General features: G+C 37.5%; 1 protein-coding gene across 2 annotated transcripts; it reads left to right on the plus strand.

Annotated features, from left to right (window-relative positions):
* The first annotated feature begins 505 nt into the window (after positions 1-505).
* Positions 506-27708, plus strand: rgl1 (ral guanine nucleotide dissociation stimulator-like 1). Of its 2 annotated transcripts, none has more exons than XM_039677023.2 (18): positions 506-934; positions 16209-16319; positions 17916-18124; positions 18903-18977; positions 19280-19473; positions 19597-19721; positions 20257-20472; positions 20848-20951; positions 21667-21751; positions 22026-22115; positions 23097-23183; positions 23409-23441; positions 23542-23663; positions 23743-23832; positions 24191-24371; positions 24460-24705; positions 25492-25606; positions 25717-27708. In XM_039677023.2, exons 1-18 carry the CDS (start codon positions 800-802, stop codon positions 25902-25904), a joined length of 2406 nt encoding a protein of 801 aa, XP_039532957.2. In that variant the 5' UTR covers positions 506-799; the 3' UTR covers positions 25905-27708. The 2 variants fall into 2 exon arrangements, with proteins under 2 accessions (XP_039532957.2, XP_039532964.2); XM_039677030.2 differs by lacking the exon at positions 506-934 and adding an exon at positions 12846-13074.
* The last annotated feature ends 73 nt before the right edge of the window (positions 27709-27781 follow it).

Genomic DNA, 27781 nt, shown 5'->3' on the forward strand with positions numbered 1-27781 from the left:
TTTGATTATTCATCAGCTGAAGAAAATTCTTCTGAAAGTGATTCCAATTATATTGTTCCTTTCCGTACCGTTATCGTTAAAGCTGCAGTGTGAACTTGTTTTCTCATTAGAATGACAATTAAAGCTTTAGTTATGCTTATCAATCATTATAATTATAATTTTTTGTCTCTGTTGTTAACAGGCATTTAGACTCCCTAACCGCTGCTCATGGAAGAACATACATTTTTGTTAAAAAAGCTGAAAAAAAAACTTGCCTGATATAGATAACTTTTTGTGGTTATAGTTTAAAAGAATTAACACAAAACTGTATTGTATAAATTTGCTAAAATAACACTATTTTGTTTAAATCTCCTCTCAGTTTTCCTTCTTCAACATGAGACCACTTTTTTCTCTTTTCCTGTAATTCTCTCCCTCTTTCTGCACAATCTTGGTATTAGTGCAGGGGCAGGGCTTATCGCTCAGCCCTCCTCCTTCTTTGAAGAGAGAGAGAGAGAGGAAAAACAATAGACTTTAATCACTCATGTGGCTACAGCGGAGAAGCTGCCAACCTCTTCTCGAGTTAGACTGAGGTTGAGAGAGAGACTTTGTTTGTACGTGTTGGGAAACAGCAATTGTGGACTTCTAAAGACAGATCTGTCAGACTGTTTCCACTTTATTCAAAAGGACAGAAGGACACCCTCTGGAAGACCACAAGTGGGAATGCCCTCCAGAGACAGACAGACAAGAAAACACACATAGACCTTCATCACAAGTGTTCATCATCAGATCTGAGTATGTGTGAACAACCTGGACGGGCATCATGATCTCACACTACCCGCTGGCATCGCTGCTCCCCTGGCCACCCATCCCACACTACCTGGACCTAGATGGAGATGGAGGGGTGTCCCTGCAGAGGTACCAGCAACGGTCACCGGAGAGCAGCCCTCAAAACTGGGTCAGTCACTTATGTGTGTTGAAGGCTGCTGTGATGGTTTATCATTGCTCTATAGTTCTTGCTTAGGGTGACTTTATTCGCAACAGCATGTAAGTGGACTTTATCCGAGTTGGGCTCTGTTGTTGGAGTCTTTAAGAGTTTTGGGATGATGAGAAGAAGAATCAAAAGTTAAATGGTCAGTTAACTGATCTGCATTAAACTTAATTTGTGTTTGGCTTTTAGTCTGAAGTCAAAGAATAAAATTGTACTCAGCAGTCTGAAAGTTGCAATAGTTATGCTTGCAGAAGAAATTGCTACTTAGACTTGGTGTTTACACTCTAAAAAATGCTGGGTTGTTTTAACCCAACTTTGGGTCAAATATGGACTAACCCAGCCGTTGGGTTAAATTTTTACATTACATTTTTAACCCAACATTTCGGGTTTGTCCATATTTGACCTAAATTTGGGTTAAAACAACCCAGCATTTTTTAGAGTGTAGAAGCAGCATAAATCTGATAAACATACCAAGGCTATAGCCTATTAAACAAATGATATGTGCTGATATATTTAATTTGTTTTTAAAATATAGGCCCACTTCTGTCTAATTACTTAAATTTAAGTAGCCTACAAGGCTGCTACTTGTTTTATAGCCTACAATCTTTAGGCTAACTTGTGGACAACCAGTCTGATTTACATTTAGAGAGCCATGCAACATAGCTCAGTAAATTTGATTCGTTTGATTCACTAAAAAATTACTTAGCTTAGCCTACTACATTAAGACATATTAGAGTCTTAAGATTAAGGCATTTAAATCATTTGTTCGGGAATCACTCTACACATAGCCTACCGCTTTATGTTTTGGTTCACAAAGAAGAACTGGGAATGGGATTTCAACCACCCAGTGGTCGCGCTGTATGGATTTGGTTCAAAGAACCGGCTCATAAATCATTCATTCGAGAATCGGACTAAACTGGTCGCTCTATGTTCTGCGGTGTAGATAGGCTAGTGTGGCGATGCCGCGGAATAACACAGAATGGCCGTTCTTTCCGGTAGCCTATTTTTTTTTAAATAACGTTCTTCTTCTTCTTCTTCTTCTTTCTTTTTTTTTTTGTAAACAAAACGTGTACTAGATTAAAATTCCTCAGAGAAATATTCCATGATTGCGAAAACTTTTTTTTTTATACTTTAGCAAAAAAAAGTTAACTTTAACTAAAATGTCCAGAACTCTTTTTTGAATGTGAGCCAATCCATTCAAGGAAGCTGAATCATCTTTAGAGGTGAACAGTCCTCAAGATGATTCAGCTTCCTTGAATGGACTGGCTCACATTAAAAAAAAAAAGAGTTCTGGACATTTGAAAAGGAAAAACAGCAATGAATGTTTGCCTCAAGAAAGCCCCTAGATTTGTCTGGCCACATAGACACACTGACCAGCAGAATTTGTTAAGAGGATGGATGGGGTGTGTGTGGTTGTGGTCATGGTGTGTGGGGGTTTCAGAGCTGGAAAAGCTCACTCTGTCAGCACTTTTTCACTGGAGTTGACCGCTGGTGACTTTGTCTGACCAGCCAGCACTGACCAGAACGGTGTTTCAATTCAGGGAAACAATGTCATTGTATTAAACAAAATGAGACTCAGCATTAACATACTCGCTGGAGGGAGGGCACAGATTTGGGCAGTAAGGTGGAGTTATAAATGATGCGGATGCTGAGAGAGGGAGATGGTGAGGGAATCAGGATATGTGAGCGTGTGTTTGACATCTCATGTTATGGCTTCTTTTTTAACAAAGGTAAATGTGTTAACCTAAATAGCAGATTTGTCAACAAAAAAAGTCAGATTTGTCAGAACAATACTGTAGAAAAGTTAATAGAAAAAAAGTGATACAAAAATAAGTAGGCTAAAATATCATTCTCAATAAATACGTAATAAAAATAAAATGTAGGCTAAATAATTTGACACAATAAATATGTCCCGCTGCCAGTGAGGCCATGGAGAGTTCTCTCATCACTTTACCCTATTTTTTTTTTTACTAGTAGGCTATAGTAAAAAAAAAATCTATAAATAATAGTGTAAACTTTTTAGAAAGTAAAAAAGTTCTAGTTTTGTTTACACACTTTTATATTATACTGCAGCATAAATTGGTTGAAAACAGTTCCGCGATGCACTACCATTCAAAAGTAATGGCTTAATGGCAAACTCAGCTTTGTCATCACAAAATAAAGTATAAATTAAAATATATTAAAATTAAAAAAAGTTATTTTAAATTGTAATAATATTTCTCAATATTATTATTTTTCTTACTTGTATTTTTGATCAATTAAATGCACTCTTGATAAGCATAAAAGCCTGAGAAATGTAAATGGCACACATTTTTACTGGTAGTATATAACGGTCATGGAGAATAGACATAGACATAGAGAGAGAGAGAGAGATTCATCCTTATCCAACTTCCTGCTTCAAGTCTCTTCCTCTCACATTGGAGAGTTTCCGAGTATTGTTCCTCTGACAGCTTATTGTTTCTCTGACAGTGAGGCCATAGAGAGCACCCTCATCACTTTACCCTACGCTCACCCATGGAGTCCAGTCCACACACATATTCAACATAGTTCACACACACATGAACTCATTCATATCCATTCAAACACATTCAATTAAATACCAAACCCACAGATATGCGCACATACATAGACCAACACAGAATGACTTTGTCTCCCAAATGTCCCACAGCCCTGAAACTCTCATTTCAGGATAATGTCGGGTGGGACCCCCAGCTATACCCTTCACCTCAGCCATGACATTCTCACTCCCTCTCATAGTTCAAATTTCCAAATTATCTCAGAATAACTTCACGCGATTATTATTCTCTTCCACTACCGCTTCTAACTGGAAAACAATTCATGCTCATTCAGAGACAAGAGAGAGTTAACGTTTCTGCTTCCACGTTTATAGCATTTTACGACTTTACGTACTATCCTTAACCTGCCTCGCTACAGTTACAAAACCTGGCTGTAAAATGTTTATATGGCCTTAAGGCTTTGTTTTTGTGGCCTTAATGATGAAGATGGTGGCCAAAGTTCAAGATGCAAGGGTCATGACGCTCTTCGTCCCTCCCTGCACATTCTACCCGCCATAAATGCTGATATTGCAGCTGGTTTTCTGCTTGACTCTGCAAAGCCTCGCCACAACCTTAGTCAAGTGATCAAGGACTGGGGTCAATGCACTCATATATTCAACACAGTCCTGTTGCTACACACACTCTGCAGAAGTCAATATGGGTCAGTATCACACATTGAGGAAGCTTTGCGCAGGCCGCAAGCGCGTGTCTGGAATTATGCTGAATATAGGAATCGCTAACTAAGTATTCTCTGTTTCTGCATCACTTCTCTTTTCGTGATTTTTCTTTAGTGTGTGTTTTTGGAAAGTGACACTGATGGTTGGTTGCTAGTCACTGTTTCTTTGCTTATGTTCAGTGAGTCACTCGTTGGGATGGAGAATTCGTTTCAATAATTCAGTGTCAGTATGTTTTGCAACTGGTAACAAGAAAGCACAAGGCCTAGAGCTTACATCAGTGATATAGTCATGAATGGTGGTTCGTGCTTCAGCAGAGATGTGGTGCTCATGTGGGAGATGCAGGTTCCAATCTGGCTTATGTTTCAATCCAGTTACTTCTCCCTCACCTTGATCATTTATTGTTCCCTCCCTGCTCTCAAAAATGCATAAATCAGGGCATAACAATATTGTTAACTTACTGGGGCTGCTTTGAGACTAATCATTTTACATTAATTAACATACAATTCATATGCAAACTTAAACATTTGCTTTTCTGTTATGCATTTGACATTATTGTTATAAATTCTACATAAAATATGTTGCAAAGATATATTTCTAGCAAATACAGTATCTTTCAAAGTTCAGTTTAAGGTTGGGACTTATGCTCTGTGTTTATTTGCTAAAAAATACCATAAAAACAATTGAAAATAACTGTTTTTCGATTTTAAAATAGCTAATTATAGGGCTGTGAAACGATTAATCGCGATTAATCACATCCAAAATAAAAGTTTGTGTTTATATAATATATGTGTGTGTAGTGTGTATAATTATAAATACACACATATGCATGTATATATTTAAGAAAATGTGTTATTAATATATCAAATACTTATATTTATGTGTAATGTTAATTTTGTATAAATATATATAAAGTATATACATGCAAATATTTCTTATATATATACATGCATGTGTGTCTATTATATATACAAAATAATTATACACAATACACACACATATATTATGCAAACACAAACTTTTATTTTGGATGCGATTAATTGCGATTAATCGTTTCGCAGCCATAGCTCCTGTGATTGCAAAACTGAATTTTCAGCAGCCATTATTCCAGTCATCAGTGTCACATGATTCTTCAGAAATTATTCTAATGTGATTTATTTTTAAATAACATCTTTTGAATTTTAGTATATAGAGAGCTTTTCCTAATATGACATGCTCTTTAGATGTTGTAGTATTATAATGGATAGCACTCACCATAGATTTGTCAGTTTGCATGACTGCACTATTGAACATTTGGTTCAATGAGTATGACAATGGAACAAGTTAATAAAGCTGATCATATGACTGCTGTCATCCTCAGTCTGACACCTCAGGCTGAAGTCCAAAGTGGGCAAATCACTCAACTGATGCAGAAAATGTATAACCCACGTGTTTAGAGCAGGGTACACCGGTGAGTGCAAATGTGAGGGAACAGTGTGTGTGTGTAAGAGGTACTGTAAAGATATTGTACTTGAGTAATCTGGGAGGTCTGTGAATCATCTTAGCTGCTAGAGTACAGGTGTGGAGCCATTCAGGTCACTACAGTTAAACAAACACACACAGCCCTCACACAGCTAAAAAGAAAAAAAAAAACAACTCCCTCCCCCCATTCATTCACTCTTCCCTGATCCGTGTCATGTGGCCTGGCTTACTGCCCCCTCTGTCAGAGAGGGATGGATGGAAGGAAGGAAGGGGGCTGAGACTCAAGCAGACAACGTCAGGCCCAGTGATGTTCCCTGGCTAAGTTATTTAACTCTCTGGTCAGCAAACACACTCTTGATAGACAGAATCACTAGAATCAGAGTCAGATAGACTGTCTGAGAGAGCTTCCATCCATCAGATCTATCTGTCTGTTGTGACAGATGGTTTTGCCAACGTGGGGGCCCAAACCAGACTGACCACACTGGCTAATTAAAGCTTATTAGCTCTAGGTCAGATGAGAAGATTAACAACATGCTGCAAACAACTGGCCACTACATTAGTCATTAAAGAATGCCATCCAGGATTATTCATGTTTTTGACCGATCTGAGAATATAAAACCCATGCTTTAATGATTATATTAATCTTAATGCTGCTGTATCAGTCTATGATATCACAGATACTGCCAGGCTCTGTTATTATGATACACACAGGACAAGACAGACCTCTGAAAAAAACAACAGATTTTTTTGTTCATCTGAAGGGACTGCTAGGCAATATAGACAACGCATTCTCACCCCAAGGCGTCACCTTTGACCATGCTTCAATATTTGACGTTTTAGGCGCCCTTTAGCGTCACTTACATGACGCGATCCTACGGCGTCATCTAACTGACGCTAAAGGAAAGCGTCAGTTAGAGGACGCGGTTAGGTTTAGGTGTGGGGTGGGGGTAGGGTACACGCGATCCTAGGGCGTCATCTAACTGACGCTAAAGGGCGCCTAAAGCGTCAGATATTGAAGCATGTCCAAATGCTTCCCAAGGCGTCAGTTAAGTGACGCCTTGGGGGTGAGAATGGGCTGATATAGATTAATGCACAGGCTATGTGTTGTGTTTTGTTTTTTTTATCGGTGAATGCCTACTAATTAAAAACAGATGACCCAGATGTGTCACACAAATGTAGAAAAACAATATAAAAATAGGATTGATAGAAAACACTGCTGGTAAATGACGGAGAAGTTTGCATCACACTGAATAAGAGAGAATGAGAACTAACAAAAGGGGGGGTGACTTATTGGATACAGTGTAAAACACTCAAATTACCATTGGAGCATATAATAACTCTTAACAATAAAACATAAAAAAAGCCATAGGAAAAAGCCATAAAAAATGTTTATTCTTTTCTCTTGTTGAAGTTGCTACTTGCTAACTCTGACCAGATTAGCAGAATCGTGTCACACTGCCCTCTACTGGGCATGTAAAACAAAACTTTTGAAGTACATCAACACACACACACGAGCGCGCACGGTTTCTGGGAAGTGTGTTTTTGTGACTTAGTCCTTCAAAGTTCCAGCTGTTTGAGGACACTGAGATTTCTACCACATATTTCACAATGATAGAGTTTCTTCTGTGGCATATTTGCCTGCTTCTTATGGTTTTCAATGGGGAAGATGCTGCTTTCTTTTTTATCTTGTTTCAGTTTTCTTTCATCTGAAAACCCCAGGAGCAACTCGAGGACTTTCATTTCTTCATTCATCTCTGTCAGTTGATTACTAATGCAACTGCAATATTAAGCTGTCTTGATTTATAAGGTGGAAAATACAACAGCTAACTAAAAAAAATAGAAAACAGAGGAAATGCTCTGTTTTGAAGAAAAAAAATGCTTTGTTTTGTTTGCAATAGTGTACTGAACTGCCTATACTATTTTTTTACAAAACAGACAGTACGCATTAACACGATATAAGCTAGTACATACACCTCTTTGCATGTTTAATTCAACAATTTAACAAATAGTTATTTAGCATTTTTAAAACTCATTTTGAGTTTAATTAAGTATTTAGAATTCATCATGCTGAAAATGCAAGGTCAGATGGAGTGGAGTGCTGTATAAAATTGTTATTAAAATGTTAATAATATTTCACAATTAAAGCTACACTGTGTGATTTTTACCCCCATCTAGCGGTGAAAAGGTATATGATCATCCAGTTAATATTAGTTTCTGTTCCTCTCAATTCCGATTTCGTTTTAACTCCTACGGTGGCCAATGTAGTCCAAGATTAACATGGCTTCCAGTTCGACCTCTTCCATGAGTGTTAACTCAAACGTAAACGCAAAGGCGAAGCTTGAATTAACGGATATGTCCCTCTTTGGCTAATGTACTTTCAAGATGGTGGATCAACATGGCGACCGACATTAGAACCCCTTAACCTTACGTATTTTCAATGACATATTATACACTCACGAGAATACTTTATTACTTGAACGAAGTAAATCTACATTAATGAGCACATATATTTTTGAAAGGACTAAGTGTTTTTAGCTAAGAATAAAAAGAGTTACACAGTAGCTTTAAAACGTTTTAATGTATTTTTGATCAAATAAATACTGCATAAAGCATCTTTTTTAAATGTATGATTTTACAAACACATGCAGTGATTTCTGTTCCATTAGAGTGTTGCTTTCTGGTAACGTTTCATTATGCATTTTCAAACCGCATAACGGAATTGATCACAGTTGTGACAACAAGGGATTGCAGATTCTTGAGAACTGTGAATCACAGATTAAAGTTAATCTTGAGCTTTTTATCAGACTTCACGTCTGCAAATAACAAGAAGAACTTGTGTTGGCTGGCATGTCATAAGACAGGGAGATCCGGTACCATTGAAGGTCTCCTTCCAGCGCCCTCTATCTCCAGCTCTCTCTGCCTGCGTCAGCGCAGCTTATAACTCTTCTGGTGACGCTAGTGCAACACAGCAGTCTAAAACCTCACCGTAAATCTCCCTATACATACACAGAACGGCCTACGGCTGCAATTTCTTCATCCCTCAGGTTTTTGCGAGCGCCTTTGGCAGTGCAGTCATGATAACTGGCCCGCCGGTCAGGTACAATGACGACTGGCACATAGAGTTGTGAGGCTGCAGGCAGGAAGTGGGAGATTTCCTGGAATGTGTGTTTTTTCCCCCCACAGTGGTGCAATAACAGTGCTCTCGTTACTCATGTTGATGTCCTCCATAGCTTCACAGGCCCTGTGTGTGTGTGTGTGTGTGCGTGTGTTTACGTGTGTGAGTCCACCACAGGAGGAGAGACTGACTGGAGACTGTGATTGTACTCCAGGGAGGTTTAGACTCGCTATGTCTCTACTGGTGTCGACAGGACAGATCTCCGACCTCAGCCTCCCTATTGGGGTCTAAACATGCCCCCTAAGATTCCCTTTAAGCCTGTTTTCTAAGCCCACCCCCCATGCCTCCCCACCTGAAACTAAAACACAAATTAAACCTGGTCAATTAAAGAGATAGTTTACACAGAAATTAAAAAAATATGCCATCATTTGCTCACTCCTCGTTTTACCAAACATAAATGATTTTTTAATTTTTTCACAGAGCACATGGCGGTGTTAGGCTGGATGTTCATGCTGCTCTTTTCCACTCGATGAAAGTGAATGGTAAAAAAGGGCTGTTACGCTTCACGCAAACAGGACAAAAGTACTATAATAGTGGTTCATCACATAAAAACAAATGATGCTGATGTCAAATCTGTTGTGAGATGGATATGTGCACCTATAAATTTCCTTAAAATGCACAACTCGCATACTAGTTTTTTTATTCTTATTTATTTATTTATACTCTATTAAATAACATTTTCACATTTTCGTTTCTTAGAAGAAAGAAAATAATTTAACAGATAAAAAAAAAAACAAGGGCAATAAGTGATAATACAATTTTAATTTTGCCAAACTATTGCTTAAACAGCTCAGTGATCAATACATTTTCCAATAACGACCTTCTAACCTTTTATATTTTCCCACACCTTGCATGTTATCAAATGATACAGTATGTTTCCTTTAGAGATTGGCATCACTATGATGTAGTGGTGTTGTGCTTTTATTTCATAGATACACACACTATATCTATTCCCTAGGGCTATAGTTGTGTATGAGATCATAGGTGTGTGTGTGTGTGTGTGTGTGCGTCAGCCGGGTCCAGCCCAAGCGCCTGCCATTTGTCAGGCCTTGTTGTTGTGCACTGCAATGACATCACTCCCTTTTGAGAGCAAACAGCTGTCCCTTGAGGGGGACCATAAGGTCACGACCTCTCCCACTGCTCCTCCACGCTTCCCAGAACCCCCGAGGAACAGCCGAGCAGAGGACACCCAGTCAAACCGGCCTGGGAACTAGAGCAGATCTCAGAGAATGAGGGTTTCCCCTCTCAAGCCCCGCTGCCCTCGCTGACCAGCCCTCTCTGACCTGAACACGAGGGGGACTCTGCTTAAACACACTTCACTTTATTGAATTTGTTGTGACTGTAGACAGCTAATGGTGCGTGGAGGTGAGGGTGAGTAAGTGTGGTTTGAGGGAGTCGTGTGATAGGTTGTCTGAGTTTTCCTGTGGTTACTTGCACACACTTTTACTAATACAATCTTGGTCCTGGTTTCCAGAACGTTAGCCACGATCATCCGAAAGCTTAAAAATGCTGCCAAGGAGGCATGAGGGCCGGTTCGAATCCAATGTTAGCTTCACTTCCTGTCTCCTGCTGATAACTTCATCTGATCGATTTTTGGAGGCAGCATGACAGTTTGTGTATAAATGTACATTTTCTACTTTTTTTTTTTACGTCATTTCTAGTGAGAAATTACCGTTACTTTCTAGAAATCCCTAAATATCTCTCTCTCTTTTTTTGCTGTAGATCATTAAACCGTCATGCTTCAGAAGTCTGTTTGCTGCTTGCAAAGTCATTACCTAAAAAAGCAGCGAGGCAACAAGTCAGATGCCTACATTTGTGGATGCAGACTTACCACAGGGAATATAGCGCTTGATTAAATTCCAATGTCAATGGAAATGATAGATTATTTGCTCTTGGACTAGACTTTTTGGTTTTATTTGGAGGGTGCCTTCAGAAGAAACCTTTAAATGTACCATATAAAACTAAAGTGAATTATTTATCATTATTGATGTTTTAAGTAGCTTCTTTTAACATTGGGGAAAAAATAGTTCTATGATGTTCTTCAGAACAGTTTTTTGTAAAATGTAATTTTATCTAAATTTTATGTATACATTTTCTTCATTTTTATTTGAACTGGTCCATCAACTCCAAATAAATCAGAAGATATAAGAAATATGCAAACTTTAGGAAAAAATAGCTTACTGGCAAATTGAGATACATAAAAATGTAAATTTCTTTTAGTGTTTTGACATTTATAAAACATTTATAATTCTTAGTATTAGTTAATTATTAATACATATCAAAAGTTATATCTATTAATATTATTTAATGGACCTGAACTAACAATGAACAGTTGGATTTTTATTAATGTTACAACAAGTATTTATAATACTGTTGCTCATTGTCACAGTAGGTCATTTTAGTTGCATTAACTAATGTTAACTAATGCAACCATATTGTAATACCATTATTTCTGACTGGCTTTTTCATATGCACATCTACACCCAAAATCAAGCCCATAATTGTACTATCGCCACCCTCTCCTGTGTAATTCTTTGTTTAAATATTCTCTGCTGAATGTCTAAATAGTCAATAATATAAACTTTAAATGTTTGTGATTGAACAAGATTGCCTGTAAAATGTGTTTAGCTTGAGAATCTGTCTTCATAAAACTAGCCCTTGACGTTTATGATCTCACCATCGGTCTTGTTAACATAGAACTGAAGGGCAAAGAACATTGACCAGCTTTCTATTGAGCTCCCCACTGTGGCTGCTTGAATGATCACACTGATTCTTTATGGCAAAGCTTACATAGCTGGACGTATGAGAAACCAAGTGTGTCTGTGTGTGTGAAGGCCCACATGACACCTGCTAATTTCATCCACTAGGTTCCTGCGATCATACAAATGAAAACCCAGACGTCCTGCACATAAGGGATTAAAGGGAAAATCCCTTCTAGACAATACAGCGTCAGCCTTCCTCATATTGTCTCTGAATTAGGGCTGTTACCACCGTATGGGGACAGATCCCTCTCCAGTAATTAAAAATGGCCAAATTGATCCCTCAATATTTTATATTCTTGGTGCTGCTTTGCTGCACCCCATTACTCTCTCCACTTGGGATGTTGCTTGTCAATGTCAAAGTGATTGATATGGCCTGTCAAATCAAAGAAAGTGGGCTTTACTGTACACAGAAGCTAAACATGAATTCTAGCTTGATGCTTCAGATTTAACAGGGAAATAGAGCAAGGAAAGAACATAACAATAATAACATAACATAACTGTTTTTCAATAGTAATATTACAGTGATAGCCTATTAACTTTTTATGTCAAATTTTGCTGTTTTTAATTAAAAAGTTTATATATATATATATATATATATATATATATATATATATATATAGAGAGAGAGAGAGAGAGAGAGAGAGAGAGAGAGAGAGAGAGAGAGAGAGAGAGAGAGAGAGAGAGAGAGAGAGAGAAGAAGCCCCATCAGAAGAAGGGCCATTTCAAGGATTAAAAAATATCTCATCTTTTATTTCAATAGCATAATGATTATTATTATTATGATCTTTGCAATTTGTGGCCATAAGCCTTTTAATGAATTGTTCTCCTAAACTACAAATTCCACCATACCATAATTGGCCCACATGGCACTGACATTTGACCTTTTGGGAGTTTGACAGCTGCATCCAGTCACCATCCATTATATGAAAAATAAACAAAGTAATGAATAAATAAAAAAAATGAAACAGCTTTAACATTCAGCTAAACATCTACTTGTGTTTCAGATGTTTAGATGACAGATTTTTTTTTTCGTGGACTGTCACTTTAACTTCTCTGGCAGTTATTTAGTTATTATATACTATATTATTGTTATTATATATTATCATAATTTTCCATACTAATAAAAGAAATATAAATCAAAAGACTAAAGAGGAAGGGAGGGAGCGGGAGCGCAGTGGGCGGAGTTGTGTCATTTACTGAGCGGGGGTGGACAGCAGAGCAGAGGGAGAGAGAGAGAGAGAGAGAGAGAGGGAGAGGGAGAGAGAGAGACAGCACGATCACTGGCAGCTTGAGGCTCCATCCGTGACGGACTATGTGTGTGCGCCGAAGGAGGACAATCCACACAGGATAGCTCTGCGTAGCCTTGTACTATACTTGAAAACATTTTACCCTTTCTCGCTGGACTTGGGCTGTGTTCTAATGCCGCTACCGGACGATGAGAGAGGCCCTCACCATGAAATTCGCTTGGAAAGCTAAAATGGTAAGAAGTTGCGTTTGCCTCCTGCCACACTGTTGATTTTGCGGCTTTGAGCTTCTAGAGAGAAAGAGGGGAGAGGGAGGGGGATAGAGAGCTTGGAGTGGAGGATAAAGAAAGAGTTTGGAGGAGGAGGAGGGCGTGGGGAATACAAATAATGCCTTTAGTTTATATTTTACTGCAATACTGTATCACACTCGTCTGTTTATCACACGCGCTGGCTTTGGATCTGATCGTCTCCATGTAGGCGGAGGTTCCCGTTAGTTTCTCACTCTAGAAATACTTCTACTGTTGTGATGAACAGCCTCCAGGCTCTGCGGACGAAAACAAAGAGGACAGATGGGCTTAAACCCACTTGTTATTGTTGTTATCGGTGAGGGATTGTTTCTCATGGACTTTGGGGTTGTGTTGTATTTGTTTACAAGCTAGGGGGTAGAAAACGTCTCTGTTTGTGATGATAACGGTCAGCATCCTTTCAATGTTTGTTTACTGGAGTTTGAGGGACCTAAACAAAGTGCTCAAATGTCCCACAGCCATTCGTTGTGATGCTTTTTCTGGACTTAAATTATTCTTTATGAAAACATGCGTCTACATGTGTTTTTAAGACAACTTCTGACCACATAAAGTATAATAGTAAAGTTTATTAACTTTATTGTTTATCAGAGGCGAATATTTAAGTTACATGTTATAGAATGGATAGAAAGCATCTTCATGTTTTTATATCCCTTGGGAGTTTGGAACTGGCATTGCTATTATAATACATTTAAAACAATAAAATATTATATTGGGCAAATATTAATAAAATATGGTTATTAATAAAATAAGAATAACACAGTAAAACAATTTACAAAACAATGTAAAAAAAAAAAAAACTAGTTAAAATAAACCTGATAAATAAAACTGACTTTATAGAGCTCCCATCTACTCGTACCACATGTGGTCACAAATACTAGTACTCAGCTTGTTTTATTTCAGAAAAAAAACTATTTTGTTTCCTCATATGTAGTCCCACCCTCTCCAATATCTGCTTGTGCTGCTGAGCAGGCTTTAAAAGCCGCTTTGGAAAACATTTCATCCAGCACAAAGGAGCAGCACAGTGCATAGACTATGGACTCGGCAGGGTCCGGGCAGCGGGTATGCAGACCTCCTACCATTGTTTTTGAGTGCAAACTGCATGACTCATCCAGCTGAGTATTTATCTGAACGCACTGTACAGGAAACGGCCCGGGAAATAAAGACAGACTGATCCGCTTCATTCCAGGGACAGTTACTCTTTCAGCTGCATAAATGTGCAGACGTAGTCTGGATGTACTGCAATAGTGAAAAGACTCAGTAGGCCGATATTTTAAATGTCAAGGTTGGTTACTTTGAAAGTAATGTACAGATTATGTTCTTTTAAAACTAGTGAAGCGTTGTAGAAATACATACATACACCCATATAACTAACTGTTTAAGATTGGAGGGTACACAATAAATAAAAATTGTCATTGAAAAAGGGTCTGAGAGGTCACAAGATGGCTTTGGCTGAATTCACATAGACATACACGCTAGGCAATAAGGTCTTTGGACTTTAACAGTAATTCCAAGGCCATAATTCCATAGTGCAGTCTGACTTTTTCTAGACTTCTGGAATCTTTTTGGGAAAAAAATCTGGTGATGTTGTTAGTGAGAAATATTTCACACATTAATTTAGGTAAAAAATCTGTGCATTAAGGTAACCGTTTATATAATACCTAAGCATCTGTGTTCATTCCCACAGTCTCCTAAGTATGCGCTCACTGCAAAACAATTTTCAGATAAAAATGTCTTATGAAATTGCATAAAAAGAGTAAGAATAGTCTTTAGAGAAAATTTCTTAAATGTGATTTTTTTTTTGTCTTGTTCATTTGGCAGTTTTTCCCTCATTTAAAGCATTTTTTATGCCTACTTTTTTCATTTATTTGCACTATAAGGACATTTGTGGACATTTGTGGATTGAAGACCTTATCGTGAACGATTCATCCATGCATGTTTTTAAGTCTTTTTAATAAAAAAAAAAAATGCTATTTTTTTAAATTAATATGTCTTAACTGGATCTTCCGGTGAAACGACAGGCTTCTCTCTGCTTTTGTATGCAGGACTTATCCAATCATTTGTCTTTTTTTCTTCAAAGTTTACATACCCTCGCAGAATCTGCAAATTGTTAATGATTTTATCAAAATTATAGGGATCATACAAAATTCAACATTTGAATAAGATATTTTACATAAAAAAAATGTTTACATATAGTCCACGAGACAAAAAATGCTGAATGTATAAAAATGACCCTGTTCAAAAGTTTACTCACCCTTGGTTCTTAATAGTCTGTCATTACTTGGATGATCCACTACCCTTCCCTTTGTTTTTTAATGGTTGAGTCCCTTGTTTGTTCTGAGCAGTTCAACTGCACAATGTTCCTCACAAAAATCCCTCTTCTTAAAATAAGTAATTTAGCTGATTCTGCAAATGATATGTAAACCTTTGAGCATTACTGTAAACCCCAACCCGTTTCACTCAGACGTACATCACAACATCGAAGAAAAGGTCTGACTTTAACGGAGATGATAGACAGAGATACTTTGAATGTGAGAGACTATCCAGGTTTCATATATCACATCTCTACATTATTGTTTTTGACTTCAGATCAAAATCCTCTGTCTGACAGTTTAATATGAACGTTAAGCTGTGCACAGCCTGAAAGACTCCACTCATCCAGACACTTAATGCTGTATACCACATTATACTGTTTGTATTTGTGTGTGTCTGCCTGAGAAAGCATATGAGTGTGTATGTTTATAGACTTCTCTGAGTTTGGTTCTTGAACTCCAAGGCTGGATGGAGAAATCTTTCCCTATTAAGAATCTGTAAAAGCTCTTAGGCTGATTTTTAAAACCCCATGCCAGCTCTGATCTCATTTCTTGTCTCTCCCCCTCTCTCTGTGTCTCCTTCCTTCAAATGAGTTATCATTTTCTCTCCTCCACACACCCCATCATGTCTGTCAGTTTTTTTGATACTAAAATTTAAGTACGGTTCCTGTTTGTGCCGGACTAAGACATATTGTTCCCCCGTTTTAGTCCACAACATTCAAATGGCGTGACGTTGATTGCTTTCTCCATCTACAGAGCTCTGTGCAGGACTGGGGAGAGGAGGTCGAGGAAGGAGCCATATACAACGTGACGCTAAAGAGGGTTCAAATCCAGCAGGCGGCTAACAAAGGCGCAAGATGGCTGGGGGTGAGCGGAGGCCTTTGATCTGAATGCACTTCCACTCTTATTTAAAGAAACACTTCAGTTGCCCATGCTGGGCCGGCCAGACAGTAGGGGATATTAAGGGTGACCATTTAAAGCTTTTTATGGTTTACGGAAGTATTTTATTTGTGGGGTTCTTATAGTGTTCTAGTCATTAGTCTTCATGGTTATGGCGTTGCAAAAAACACATGAAACTGTATATACGGTTGTTTGTTTGGTAAAAGCTTGGTTAAAGGGATATTTCACCCAAAAATTTAAATTCTGTCATCATTTACTCACATTTATGTCATCCATTATTTCTTTTGAAAAATGTTTTTAAATCATGTTGTCAACCATCGTCTTTAATTGTATGGATAAAAACAGTTCTCCTCAATGTGATAGCTATTTATTATCTGTTTTTATTGACTGGAAAACATTAAACTCAGTTCTCTGTTGCAAAGGTTTTCAACCAAAAATTTGCTGTATGAGCTTCAAGGTTCATACAACATTGTTATTTTATGAAGCCAGCCATGCTGTTATGGCTCCGTTCCGAATTACAACGGTGAATATGGTATAATCTGTTGCTTTAACCTTGAATAACTTTTTCCATATTGTCAACACCCTTCTGAAAACAAAGCACTTATGAGCTGACGTGATTTCCATAGGGCTTTAGTTTGTTGTAACACAGATGTTTCTACATTGTAAAAAAACAGTTAATTTCATAAATATGACATTCATGATAATGCTGATTTCAAAAGCAAGTTAACTTTACAGTACTCATGCTGTAAAAATTTAAATGCAGATTTGATTGACGTTACAATTAAATGAAAGCAAGTTTTACATTCGGCATCAGTTGGGGCTCTGTTTTAGAGAGGTCACGGTCCTTAATGTTTGACCTAGTTTTCACATTATTTGTTCGTTTAAAAGGTTAGTATTCTTGCTGTTCCACTGATACAGTGTTACTTTTGTATAATTGAGATACTATTATAGTTTTTATTAATATTTTGAGTCTGGGGTTTTAATTTAAATTTTTTTATTTTCTGTTTTCATTTTAATTGTAGTAAAAATTTTTTTTTTTTTAAGTTTAAAATGTCTATAGTTTTAATTATTTTTTTATTTCAGTTTTAGTTTAATTAGTTATTAGTTAAAATCAGAAATGTTGCCTTGACAGCTAGCTGAAATAAAATAAGATAGAGTTTTATGTATTTTGTTTTATTTCAGTTAAGTAATAAAGTTTTTTTTTTGCTTGATCCAGTTTTAGTTTAAATTAACTATAATAATTATAATATTCACCTTTTTGTGGCCAACCTTTAAATCACATAGGCCTGTGAACCACATAACTATATTTTTCAACTAATGAAGTATTTTTAAAAAGTCTGCCGTCTTTCCAGCGTTTCTCAGAGAGGGAGGAGGAGGATTGCTCTGATTAAAAGCAGATTGTAGAGTTTCCTGTTGTAGCGTGCTTGCAGTACCAAGGTCTCATTCTTTGCCCTGTTTATTTCTGCTTTTCTCCCTCTGTTTCTCTGCACGATACTTGGATGCGTGTTTAATAATTCAACTGATTTTATATTTCTCTCACGGCATTTTTCTCTCCTCTCTCAGGCAGAGGGCGACCGCTTGCCCCCAGGTCACACGGTCAGTCAGTTGGAGACGTGTAAGATCAGGAGTATCCGGGCGGGGACACTTGAGCGCTTGGTAGAGACACTCCTCACAGCGTTCGGTGATAATGACCTGACCTACACCAGCATCTTCCTCTCCACATACAGGGCCTTTGCCACCACACAGAATGTCCTGGAGTTGCTGCTGGACAGGTGTGTACACGTGTGTGCATGTTTATGTGTTAATACACATCATAAATGTCAAGAGAAACCTGAATGCATTCTGACTGGCTGTTTTGAATGCTCACATTTGATTTGTGTACATGCAAGAGCCTTGCGGTCATCAGCTTAGCAAGTAGAAATGCCCATCTTGGCAAAGTATTAACTTAAACACAGTCGATTAAGCTCTACAGGAATCCCAACAGTCTTGGAAGACATGGAAATATCAGGGAATTTCAGGTCTGACAAAATGTTTTGGAAATGAATAAAAAGTTATTGTAGTTTTTATTGTCAAAACAATACTTTTTTTTAATGCTTTTTTTTAGATTTTGAACTTATTTTAGTGTGTAATGTTGCTCTTTGAACATGAAAGTTACAATGCACAAAGTCATTCCAATGGGAGTTATTCTCTATATCAGTAAGCATTGTTCCTGAACTTCTGAAACGCCTCAATTGCAGTCTTGTATTTTCTACTTAGAACGTACACGACACAATATTCCTCATTTAAATTCAAGCATGAAAACTTCAAGAAATCAAGAAATTGTAAAAGGGCATTGTAGGTCCTCTTTAAAAATGCATAATAGTCATCATCGCAAATAACTAGAAAGTCATGGAAAAATCATGGTAATTTATTTGTCTGAAAATGTAGGAATCCTACATTTTTATTTCATACTTTCATGCCTGATATTTTATACTTTATTTTGGGTTCTTATACAGTGGTTACTCCCATTTGTCAGCATGCTCACCGGCTGGTTTCTCTCTTATTTCACAGGTATGGCAGTTTTGAGGATTGTGAGGGGGAGCGTAACCAGTGTCAGACTGGAGAGAGCAGAGTCGCTGTGAGAACGTAAGTGTCTTTGTCGTGGTTATCTGTGTGACTTCTGGGAGCTCTTGTGTTTTGTTGTTTCATTTCCAAAGAATAGAGATCAAACTTAAAAATAGAGGTCAAACTCTGTGCTATTGTGTGTATGTGAGTTTGCAAGCAATTGGGAATAAAAGGGAACTAATTAATGGTGTTTGGTTGCTGCATGAATCACAGAGTTCCAGTTAAAGTGTACTATGAAAGATTCCATCACTAGTTTGCGCCATCTGTTTTTTTTCTGGTTTATACAAACATCTATGTGTTATTTTTCTTTTTTTTTCCCCCAGTGCTTTGGCCTCTATTCTGAGAGCCTGGTTGGATCAGTGTCCAGAGGACTTCCAGGAACCTCCATCATATCCGAGTTTGCATCGTGTGCTGGGTTTCCTGCAGAAGGCCATGCCGGGCTCAGAGCCAATGCGTCGGGCTCAGAGTCTGCTAGAACAATTGCGTGTCCAGGCCAGTCTTGAGAATGAGTCTGAAGGCAAGTTATATCCGGATTAATTATTTTAACCATACCTCTATCGAACTTTATACCTCCTTTGTCTATTCATGTTTGTTCTGTCTTCCTGTGCATACAAAAACACCTGCTGTCTATTTGTTACAGGAGGCTTTCAGTACACCAACCCATTCTGCCTAGGGGAAGATGAGGAAGTGGAGATCGATTTGCAAGAGGACTTCTTCTCCTTCGAAGTTGACCTTGTAGCAGAGCAGCTGACCTATATGGATGCGGTGAGAGAGAAAGCTATATATAGGACAGAAGCCCTGAACTGCAACGTTAAAAAAAAAATCTGTAAAAAATAAATAAATAAAAATCTAGCATTAAAGAGAAAATCGAGATTAAAGTCGAAACGTTTCGAGATTAAAGTCGAAGCGTTTCGAGATTAAAGTCGAAGCGTTTCGAGATTAAAGTCGAAGCGTTTCGAGATTAAAGTCGAAGCGTTTCGAGATTAAAGTCGAAACATTACGATAATAGAAGTGTGTGCATTCATAACAGTGCACGTCCACTAACTCAGAGCACACTTGTGTGTGTGTAAAGAAGTGCTCTTGTGAAGTCGAAATATTTCAACTTTAATCTCGAAATGTTTCGACTTTAATCTGGAAAATTTTCGACTTTAATCTCAAAATATTTCAACTTTAATCTCAAAATATTTTGACTTTTATCTCAAAATGCTAGTTTTTTTTTTTATGTTGTGCTTCAGGGCTTCCATACTATAGTAATGATGCAAACTTTATTTTGCTCATTCTTTGACTCTTCTTTCCACAGCTGCTATTTAAGAGAGTGGTTCCTCATCACTGTTTGGGCTCTATCTGGTCTCAGCGTGATAAAAAGGACGGCAAACAGAGCGCGCCCACCATACGTGCCACCATCACCCAATTTAATGCAGTAACAACATGTGTGGTCAGCACCATCCTTCGCCAGCGTCAGATACGCCCACATTTGCGTGCTCGCATTATCCAGCGCTGGATTGACATTGCACAGGTGCATAACCCAACACAGACACGCTTGAATGGTGCCAAAATAGCTTAATGGTCATGTTCATGACCTCTGGTGTTTGAGAACTGCAGGACTTTAGTGTCGCTTGATTTTCTAGCAACACTTTAGATTTCCTGGCAAAATCAAAGCCTGATGTTTATCTGTAATATTTTTTTTTTTTTTGCAAAAGGCATTTACCATATTTTCTGCATTTGGGTAAAGAGTTACACCTAATCTAATAAGACATAACTGTTTTAGATTAGATCTAGATAAACCAAAGTAGACATAATAATGTCATTCAGCCTCCCAAAAGATTTCGGATAAAGTGTAATTAGGCCCATTTGTAATAGAAAATTTGTAAATATGGATTAACTTTCTCAGGAGTGTCGCATTCGTAAGAACTTCTCGTCTCTAAAAGCCATAGTGTCGGCGCTGCAGTCCAACCCCATCTACAGACTGAAGAGAACGTGGGCCTCTGTTGCCAAGTAAGTTCTAACAATAAACAAGCCTGTCAGTCTTTTCTCTATTTTTAAACACTATATAAGGTGCTAAAATTATTCATATCCTTTTAATAATATTGGTTATGTTTACCAGTAATGTTATGTGTCTAGATGGATATATACAACCATTTACGAGTTTCGGATTGTTATTATTTATTTATTTTAAATACATTTTTCTTTAGCGAGGATGCATTAAATTGATCAAAAATTAAAGTAAAGACATTCACAATGTTAGAAAAGATTAATATTTCAAATTAATGTTTTTCAAGCTTTCTTTTTTTATCAAAGATTCCTGAAAAAAAAGACTGTATCTCTATCTATATCTTCATTAAGCTGGACAGCCATTTTCAACATTGATAATAATAAAAATGGGCATTGAGCCGCAAATCAGCATATTAGAATGATTTCTGAAGGATCATGTGACACTGAAGACTGGAGTAATGATACTGAAAATTCAGCTTTGCATCACAGGAATAAATTACATTTTAAAATATATTAAAATAAAATAAAAATTAAATTGTAACAATATTTCACTGGTTAAAATGTGTTTGATCAAATAAATGCAGTCTTGGTGAACCAACCAAAACCAACAAGCCTTAGTGATCCCAAACTTTTGAACGGTGTAGTGTATTCTGTTATTAAGAATGACATGTTCATATTCATAATCTTGAATTATTTTTATTCCACTATGCTACATTAGAGACAGCATGCAGATGTTTGAAGAGCTTTCCGATATCTTCTCCGACCAGGATAATTACCTTACAAGCCGGGAACTGCTAATGAGGGTGAGCTCACACACGTCTTTCATTCACAGTTCTGCTTATGTTGTGTTTTCTTTGCACAGAGGTATTTTGTAAGTTAGCGTTCACTAAAAAGGTGCAGATGGAATCAGATTTGCATGATTTTAAAAATGTATGTGTTTGTTTATTATGTTTTCAGGCTAATTTGATTATAGCTACCAACAAAGGTGTTAACTCCATTTAACTTACTGTTTTAAAAAAAAAAAAAAACAGTTCTTCTTGGCTTGCTAAAATCTAATGACATCTCTCTGATCTTCAGGAGGGCACCTCAAAATTTGCCAGTCTTGACAGCTGTGCCAAAGACCACCAGAAAAAATCCCAAAAGAGACTGCAGTTGCAGAAAGAGATGGTGAGTTAGTAAAACAAGCCCCAAAAGATAGTATGCATACCTACCTACTTTATTTGAGAGCAAGAGTTAAAGGAGTAGTTCACTTTTAAAAAAACCTTTTCTGATAATGTGCTCACCCCCATGTCATCCAAGATGTCCACGTCTTTCTTTCTTCAGTCGAAAAGAAATTAAGGTTTTTGATGAAAACATTCCTGGATTTTTCTCCATATAATGGACTTCAGTGGGCACCAAACGGTTCAAGGTCCAAAAGACAGTTTCAGTGCAAACTACAAACTGTTCAAAAGGCTTTAAACGATTTCAGACGATGAATAAGGGTCTTATCAAGCGAAACGATCGCTCATTTAAAAAAAAAAAAAAATAACAAAGTTTAAGTGTTATAAGCTCAAATGGTCGCCCTTTCTCTGTTCTCTGATGCGCATTCGTGACTCTCCTGTTTGAACTCGTTCATCAAAATGAATGAAAATTTTCCTGAGTAAATTTGCTCATTTTGTTCGTTGAATGAACCAAATGACACAAAAAAAGATTTGGTCATTTTGATAAATGAGTTCGAACAGGAGAGTCACGAACGCGCATCGCAGAACAGAGCAAGGCGACCATTTGAGCTTATAACACTTAAACTTTGTTATTTTTTTTTATTTAAATGAGCGATCGTTTCGCTTGATAAGACCCTTATTCATCGTCTGAAATCGTTTAAAGCCTTTTGAACAGTTTGCAGTTTGCACTGAAACTGTCTTTTGGACCTTGAACCGTTTGGTTACCACTAAAGTTCATTATATGGAGAAAACCATGGAATGTTTTCATCAAAAACCTTCATTTCTTTTCGACTGAAGAAGGAATGACATGGATATCTTGGATGACATGGGGGTGAGTAAATTATCAGCAAAAGCTTTTTTAAAAAGTGAACTACTCCTTTAAAGTGTTAAATATTGTGTGTTAAAAAGTTGAAGCTGACAAAAATATACATAACTATATTGTTTCCAGGGTGCCATGCAGGGGACGATCCCATACCTGGGTACATTTCTCACCGATCTGACCATGCTTGATACAGCACTGCCTGACCAAGCGGAGGTGAGTCAGCCGTTCATCCACCACACATTCCCAGAGTAAAAGAAAAGCTCATAAAGAATTATCTCTGGTGTTATTATTGACCTAGCATTCCCAGACCAGTAAGGTATTCATTACCAAGGTTTATTTGACCTTCTTTTGGATTGTTTCACAAGCACTGTAATCAAACTTTTCACGAGTAAAATCATGTGGAGAATCTGGACTAAAGTTTCTTTCTGTGCTTCACAGGGAGGACTGATTAATTTCGAAAAGCGGCGCAGGGTAAGTACAACATTCCTTATTATTTGGTCTTTATTATAGTCAAAACATCTGTTGAATCGCTTAGGTCTGTGGGAATGTTGAACAAAATCTCTCTTTACAGGAGTTTGAAGTGATCGCTCAGATTAAGCTCCTGCAATCTGCGTGCAACAGTTACTGTCTGACCCCTGACCCCACATTTCTACGCTGGTTTAAAAGTCAGCCTCAGCATTCAGAAGAGGAGAGGTACACATTTTTTTTCCTCTCTCTCTTTTTCATGTGCAAGTCTCAGTGCTAATATTGGTCACTCATGTTTGTCACTCAGCTTTGCGCTGTCGTGTGAAGTCGAAAGATTGGGAGACAACAGCCCAACGTCACCAAAACCACGCAAGAGTATGGTGAAGAGATTGAGCCTGTGAGTGACCTAAAACCAAACTTTTAATATCTGAATCAATCAAGCATTATACTTAAGACCCAATGAAATACAATTTCTATTCTATTTCTAAAAATTCTATTTCAAACGAATGCTTTTCATTCCTGGGATAAATTGTATTTTTAAATATATTAAAACTGTCATTTTAAATGGCAATAATATTTAACCATATTACTGTATTTTAATCAAATACATGCAGCCTTGGTGAGGATAAGAGACTTCTCTCAAAAACATTGACAATCTTACTGTCCCCAAACATTTGAACAGTAATGCATATTCAAAGAGGAAGACTTGTTAGGTATTTTATTTCTTTTTTTTTTTGTCTTTCCAACCTCTTTAGACTCTTCTTAGGACCCGATGCCACAAACACAAGCTCTCCTGTGAGAGAGAGTCCTCGGTCGCCTCCTACTGGCAGCTCAGGGGAGAGCATGGACTCAGTCAGTGTGTCTTCCAGTGACTCTAGTCCCTCAGAGAGTGAAGGCATGACACCCACGCACTCTATAGACACTCATCTTAAGAAGGTACAAACATCCTAAATCATGACAAAATTCTTGATATACTGTTGTATTAAATGAAAGTATTAAACACACATCTGTTTGGTTACAATAGCTGTCCGAGTCTTCCTCTTGCACCTCATTGCACTCCATGGACACGTCCTCGTCTACAGCCAGTGCTTCTATGGCCTCCCCAACCTTGCCCGGGCCACCCTGCAACCATCGGCGCTCCATGTCACTGACACCCATGACCCCCACATCACCCTCTTTTCCACCTGCCTATAACACACAAGCTCAGGATGCATGCATCATCCGAGTAAGCCTCGAACAGGGAAACGGCAACCTCTACAAGAGTATCATGGTTAGTGATGAATAACATTAATCTACTTTATCAGAGTGTGTAATCTATTCTTGCTTATATTAAAATTATATTTGACCATTATTGGTCAAATATTGTATGATTAGTTACTGATTGATTACCTACTTGCTTTATATATTTAATTATATTAAGACATTTTAATTATTATTGCTGATTAGTGTTTAAAATCAGGCAGATATGCTTTAAAAAAATAATATATTAGTTTTCAAGTTGTGGTCTGGGGTCTAGGCAAAATTCTTTTCATTTTTAGCAGAAAGAAATCTAAAATCTATACATTGTTTTGTGAAGAGAAAAGTGTTCATCTCTCCTTCCTTATGTTGTACATCAGTTTAAAGTGCTTTAGAATTATTTCAACAGGTAATAAATATTATAAGAAATATATAAAAATATTATTTTTATAATATACAATTGAATAATTTAATATTTTTTCCCCTATTTTGGTTTATACATTCAACATTAATTGTTGGGGAGGGAATTAACACTGTCAACTTACAAATAAGTTTTTTCAGATAATAATTTAATAATTTATTTCAGCTGTAGTACAGTGTGAATAAATCAGGCTATTATTGAATTTTGCAAACCACAGGCTGTTTTTTTTTAATATCTCACTTACTGTTGTTGTTGCATAGTATAAATGGGTTTTTATATTTGAAAATATATAACTGTTTTTATAATATAGGACACAAATGGATCATCATTCTTGGTTGCAAATAGCACTAAGTTCATAAAGGGAAGAATTGTAAAACGAATGATTGTTTCTCCATGCAGCTGACCAGTCAAGACAAAACTCCAGCGGTGATCTCTCGAGCCATGGCCAAACACAATCTAGAGGGTGAGCAGGCTGCCGACTACGAGCTGGTGCAGGTCATTTCTGAGGAGAGAGGTACAACAGTAAAACTTGTGGATCTTGTGTCTTTGAAATCTTAGTCCTCTAATCTGTTTAAGCTTGTTATGATGCATCATGTTTGCAATCTTGTTTCTTTTTATCTCCAGAGTTGGTCATCCCTGACAACGCCAACGTGTTTTACGCCATGAGCACGTCTGCGAACTTTGACTTCCTGTTGCGTCTGCGTGGCTCTGAGGGGAGGCCGGTTCAGCTGCGCAGTCGCTGCAGCTCCACATTACCACGCACGCAGCAACGAGCCAGTCTGTCCCTCAGGCTCAGCAAGGTCACGCTGTGACCTCAGACCTTTTTTTTGAATCTGAGCGGGCATCATAAAAAGACTATAGTGGGTGGAGTACTAAAAAATGGGCTTTTATAAACTATTGCAAGGCAAGTTTGTTGACTTCAAAACATGTCAGAACTGATTTAGGCATCTCAAGGTCTTCAATTCTGCCTTTTCTTAAATAAAAGGCTTGTCACATAGTAGTATGTGCCTCCATTATCCCATCTGGCCCACATGTAAAGAGACACATCCCACCCTCCCTATTGCTGGATATTTTGCACATGTGCAGGATAGTTTCCTGTTCCTCGTCAGTATTTGCATAAGAGCACATCTCTTCCCAGCCATGTGGCCTACACGACTTCCTCTGAGAGTGAGAGGGGAACGAAAGAAGCTGTGTGAAGAGAAAACAAATGACAGCCATGTTGCCTTTATCTTATCAACGGTAATGATGGAACTCTTGCGTCAGTATTGAAGATGATCTGCAGTAGCTGTGATGTCATCAACGTGTCCTCCTCCTGTCCCCTTGTGCACTGTGTGGACAATGTGGACTGCATCCCTAGACTTAAAGTGCTTAGACTGGCTCACTAAGAATCCCGGCACAGCAAAGCAATTGCATTTACTTTCTATCTTTAAGGCCAACCTTGAGAAATAACAACCGTTTCCTCAAGATATCACAATATATACAGTAGGTATCTATGATGAAACAAGGTGTATGAAGGCTGAAACCTCATGTTTTTCTCTGCCTATTCTAAGCATTTTATGTCTATTTCTGTGTTTCTCATATTGTGAGCTGTGTGACGAATGCAAAAATATGCATTCTGATTGGTTCCTGCTTGGTTTTATCAAGTCTGAGGTTTCCTTTCACGAATGGATCAATGTTGTGTCTTTAAGGTGTGTTGACACCACACCAATAGGATGGGTTTCTGTTTGGAAACCTGGATTGAGCTGCCTTCCTCACTGATACAGTGGCACTTGTTGTGGAGTTGGTGGAGTCAATAGGCGTGTGTACTGAAAAGAGCGATTGGTCCACTTCTTGTGGCTTTCCTGTCTTCTGTCTTCAAGCAATGCTATATTAATGATATATGTTTCTGTTTCTTTTTTATATATGTTTTTGTAAGAGATGAATAATTATCCATGGTATCTATGAAAAAAGGATTTTGGAAGTTTTAAAAGATTTGTTAACTAAAAGAGAAAATGTAAAAAGCTGTGAAAAAAATGAGTGTGTGATTGTAAAGTGAGCATTAAAACAAGTCAGACATTTCCATCAGCCAGCACAATAATGTGCAACATTTTCCAGAGGATCTGTGTACCCGGTGAATACAAAAACACGTCTTACCTAATGGTTTCAGTAGTTTGGTTTCAAAGGCTTGCAGATTTTTTTTTGCCTTAACTTTGTTCTTTCTAATTCAACCTTTTAATCTGGTATGTAATGCATGTTAGTTGGCCCTGACTCCTGGTAATATGTCAACAGATGTATAGAATGTGCCATATTTTGCCTTTTGTTCTCACAGTAATTGAAAGACACTTATTTTTGTTACATTGAACACGTAAGACTTCGATGACACTAACAGTTTAAACCAGGTTAAAAAAAAGTAGTGTTTTAACAGTTGTGGGGCAGCAGTGTTTGTGTTTTGATTAATTTGTATTGGTTCAGATTTATTTAGCACTTGTGTGTTTTCTAAAATCTTTATTTTGAATATTTCTTCACTACCAAAGAATTGTCTATCTACAGTGAGTCAGTGAATAAATTATTATCATTATGATTTTTGCAATTTGAATATTACTTTTCATGAATTAAATGGAGACTCTCTAAAAAGTACTGTGGACGTTGACTGAATTTGACTTTGGTTGCATCACACATAAAATATCATCATAAGAAATTCATTCATTTG

The sequence above is a fragment of the Pimephales promelas genome, chromosome 14 (genome assembly GCF_988280905.1).
Source record: "Pimephales promelas chromosome 14, fPimPro1.hap1.1, whole genome shotgun sequence".
NCBI classification, from domain to species: domain Eukaryota; kingdom Metazoa; phylum Chordata; class Actinopteri; order Cypriniformes; family Leuciscidae; genus Pimephales; species Pimephales promelas.

Excerpts from the sequence above, each read along its gene's own strand:
- rgl1 (XM_039677023.2), top strand. The coding sequence starts at position 800 with ATGATCTCACACTACCCGCTGGCATCGCTGCTCCCCTGGCCACCCATC. Across the intron at positions 935-16,208 it reads AGAGCAGCCCTCAAAACTGG|AGCTCTGTGCAGGACTGGGG; the intron begins GTCAGTCACTTA and ends CTCCATCTACAG. Across the intron at positions 23,442-23,541 it reads ATTTCGAAAAGCGGCGCAGG|GAGTTTGAAGTGATCGCTCA; the intron begins GTAAGTACAACA and ends CTCTCTTTACAG.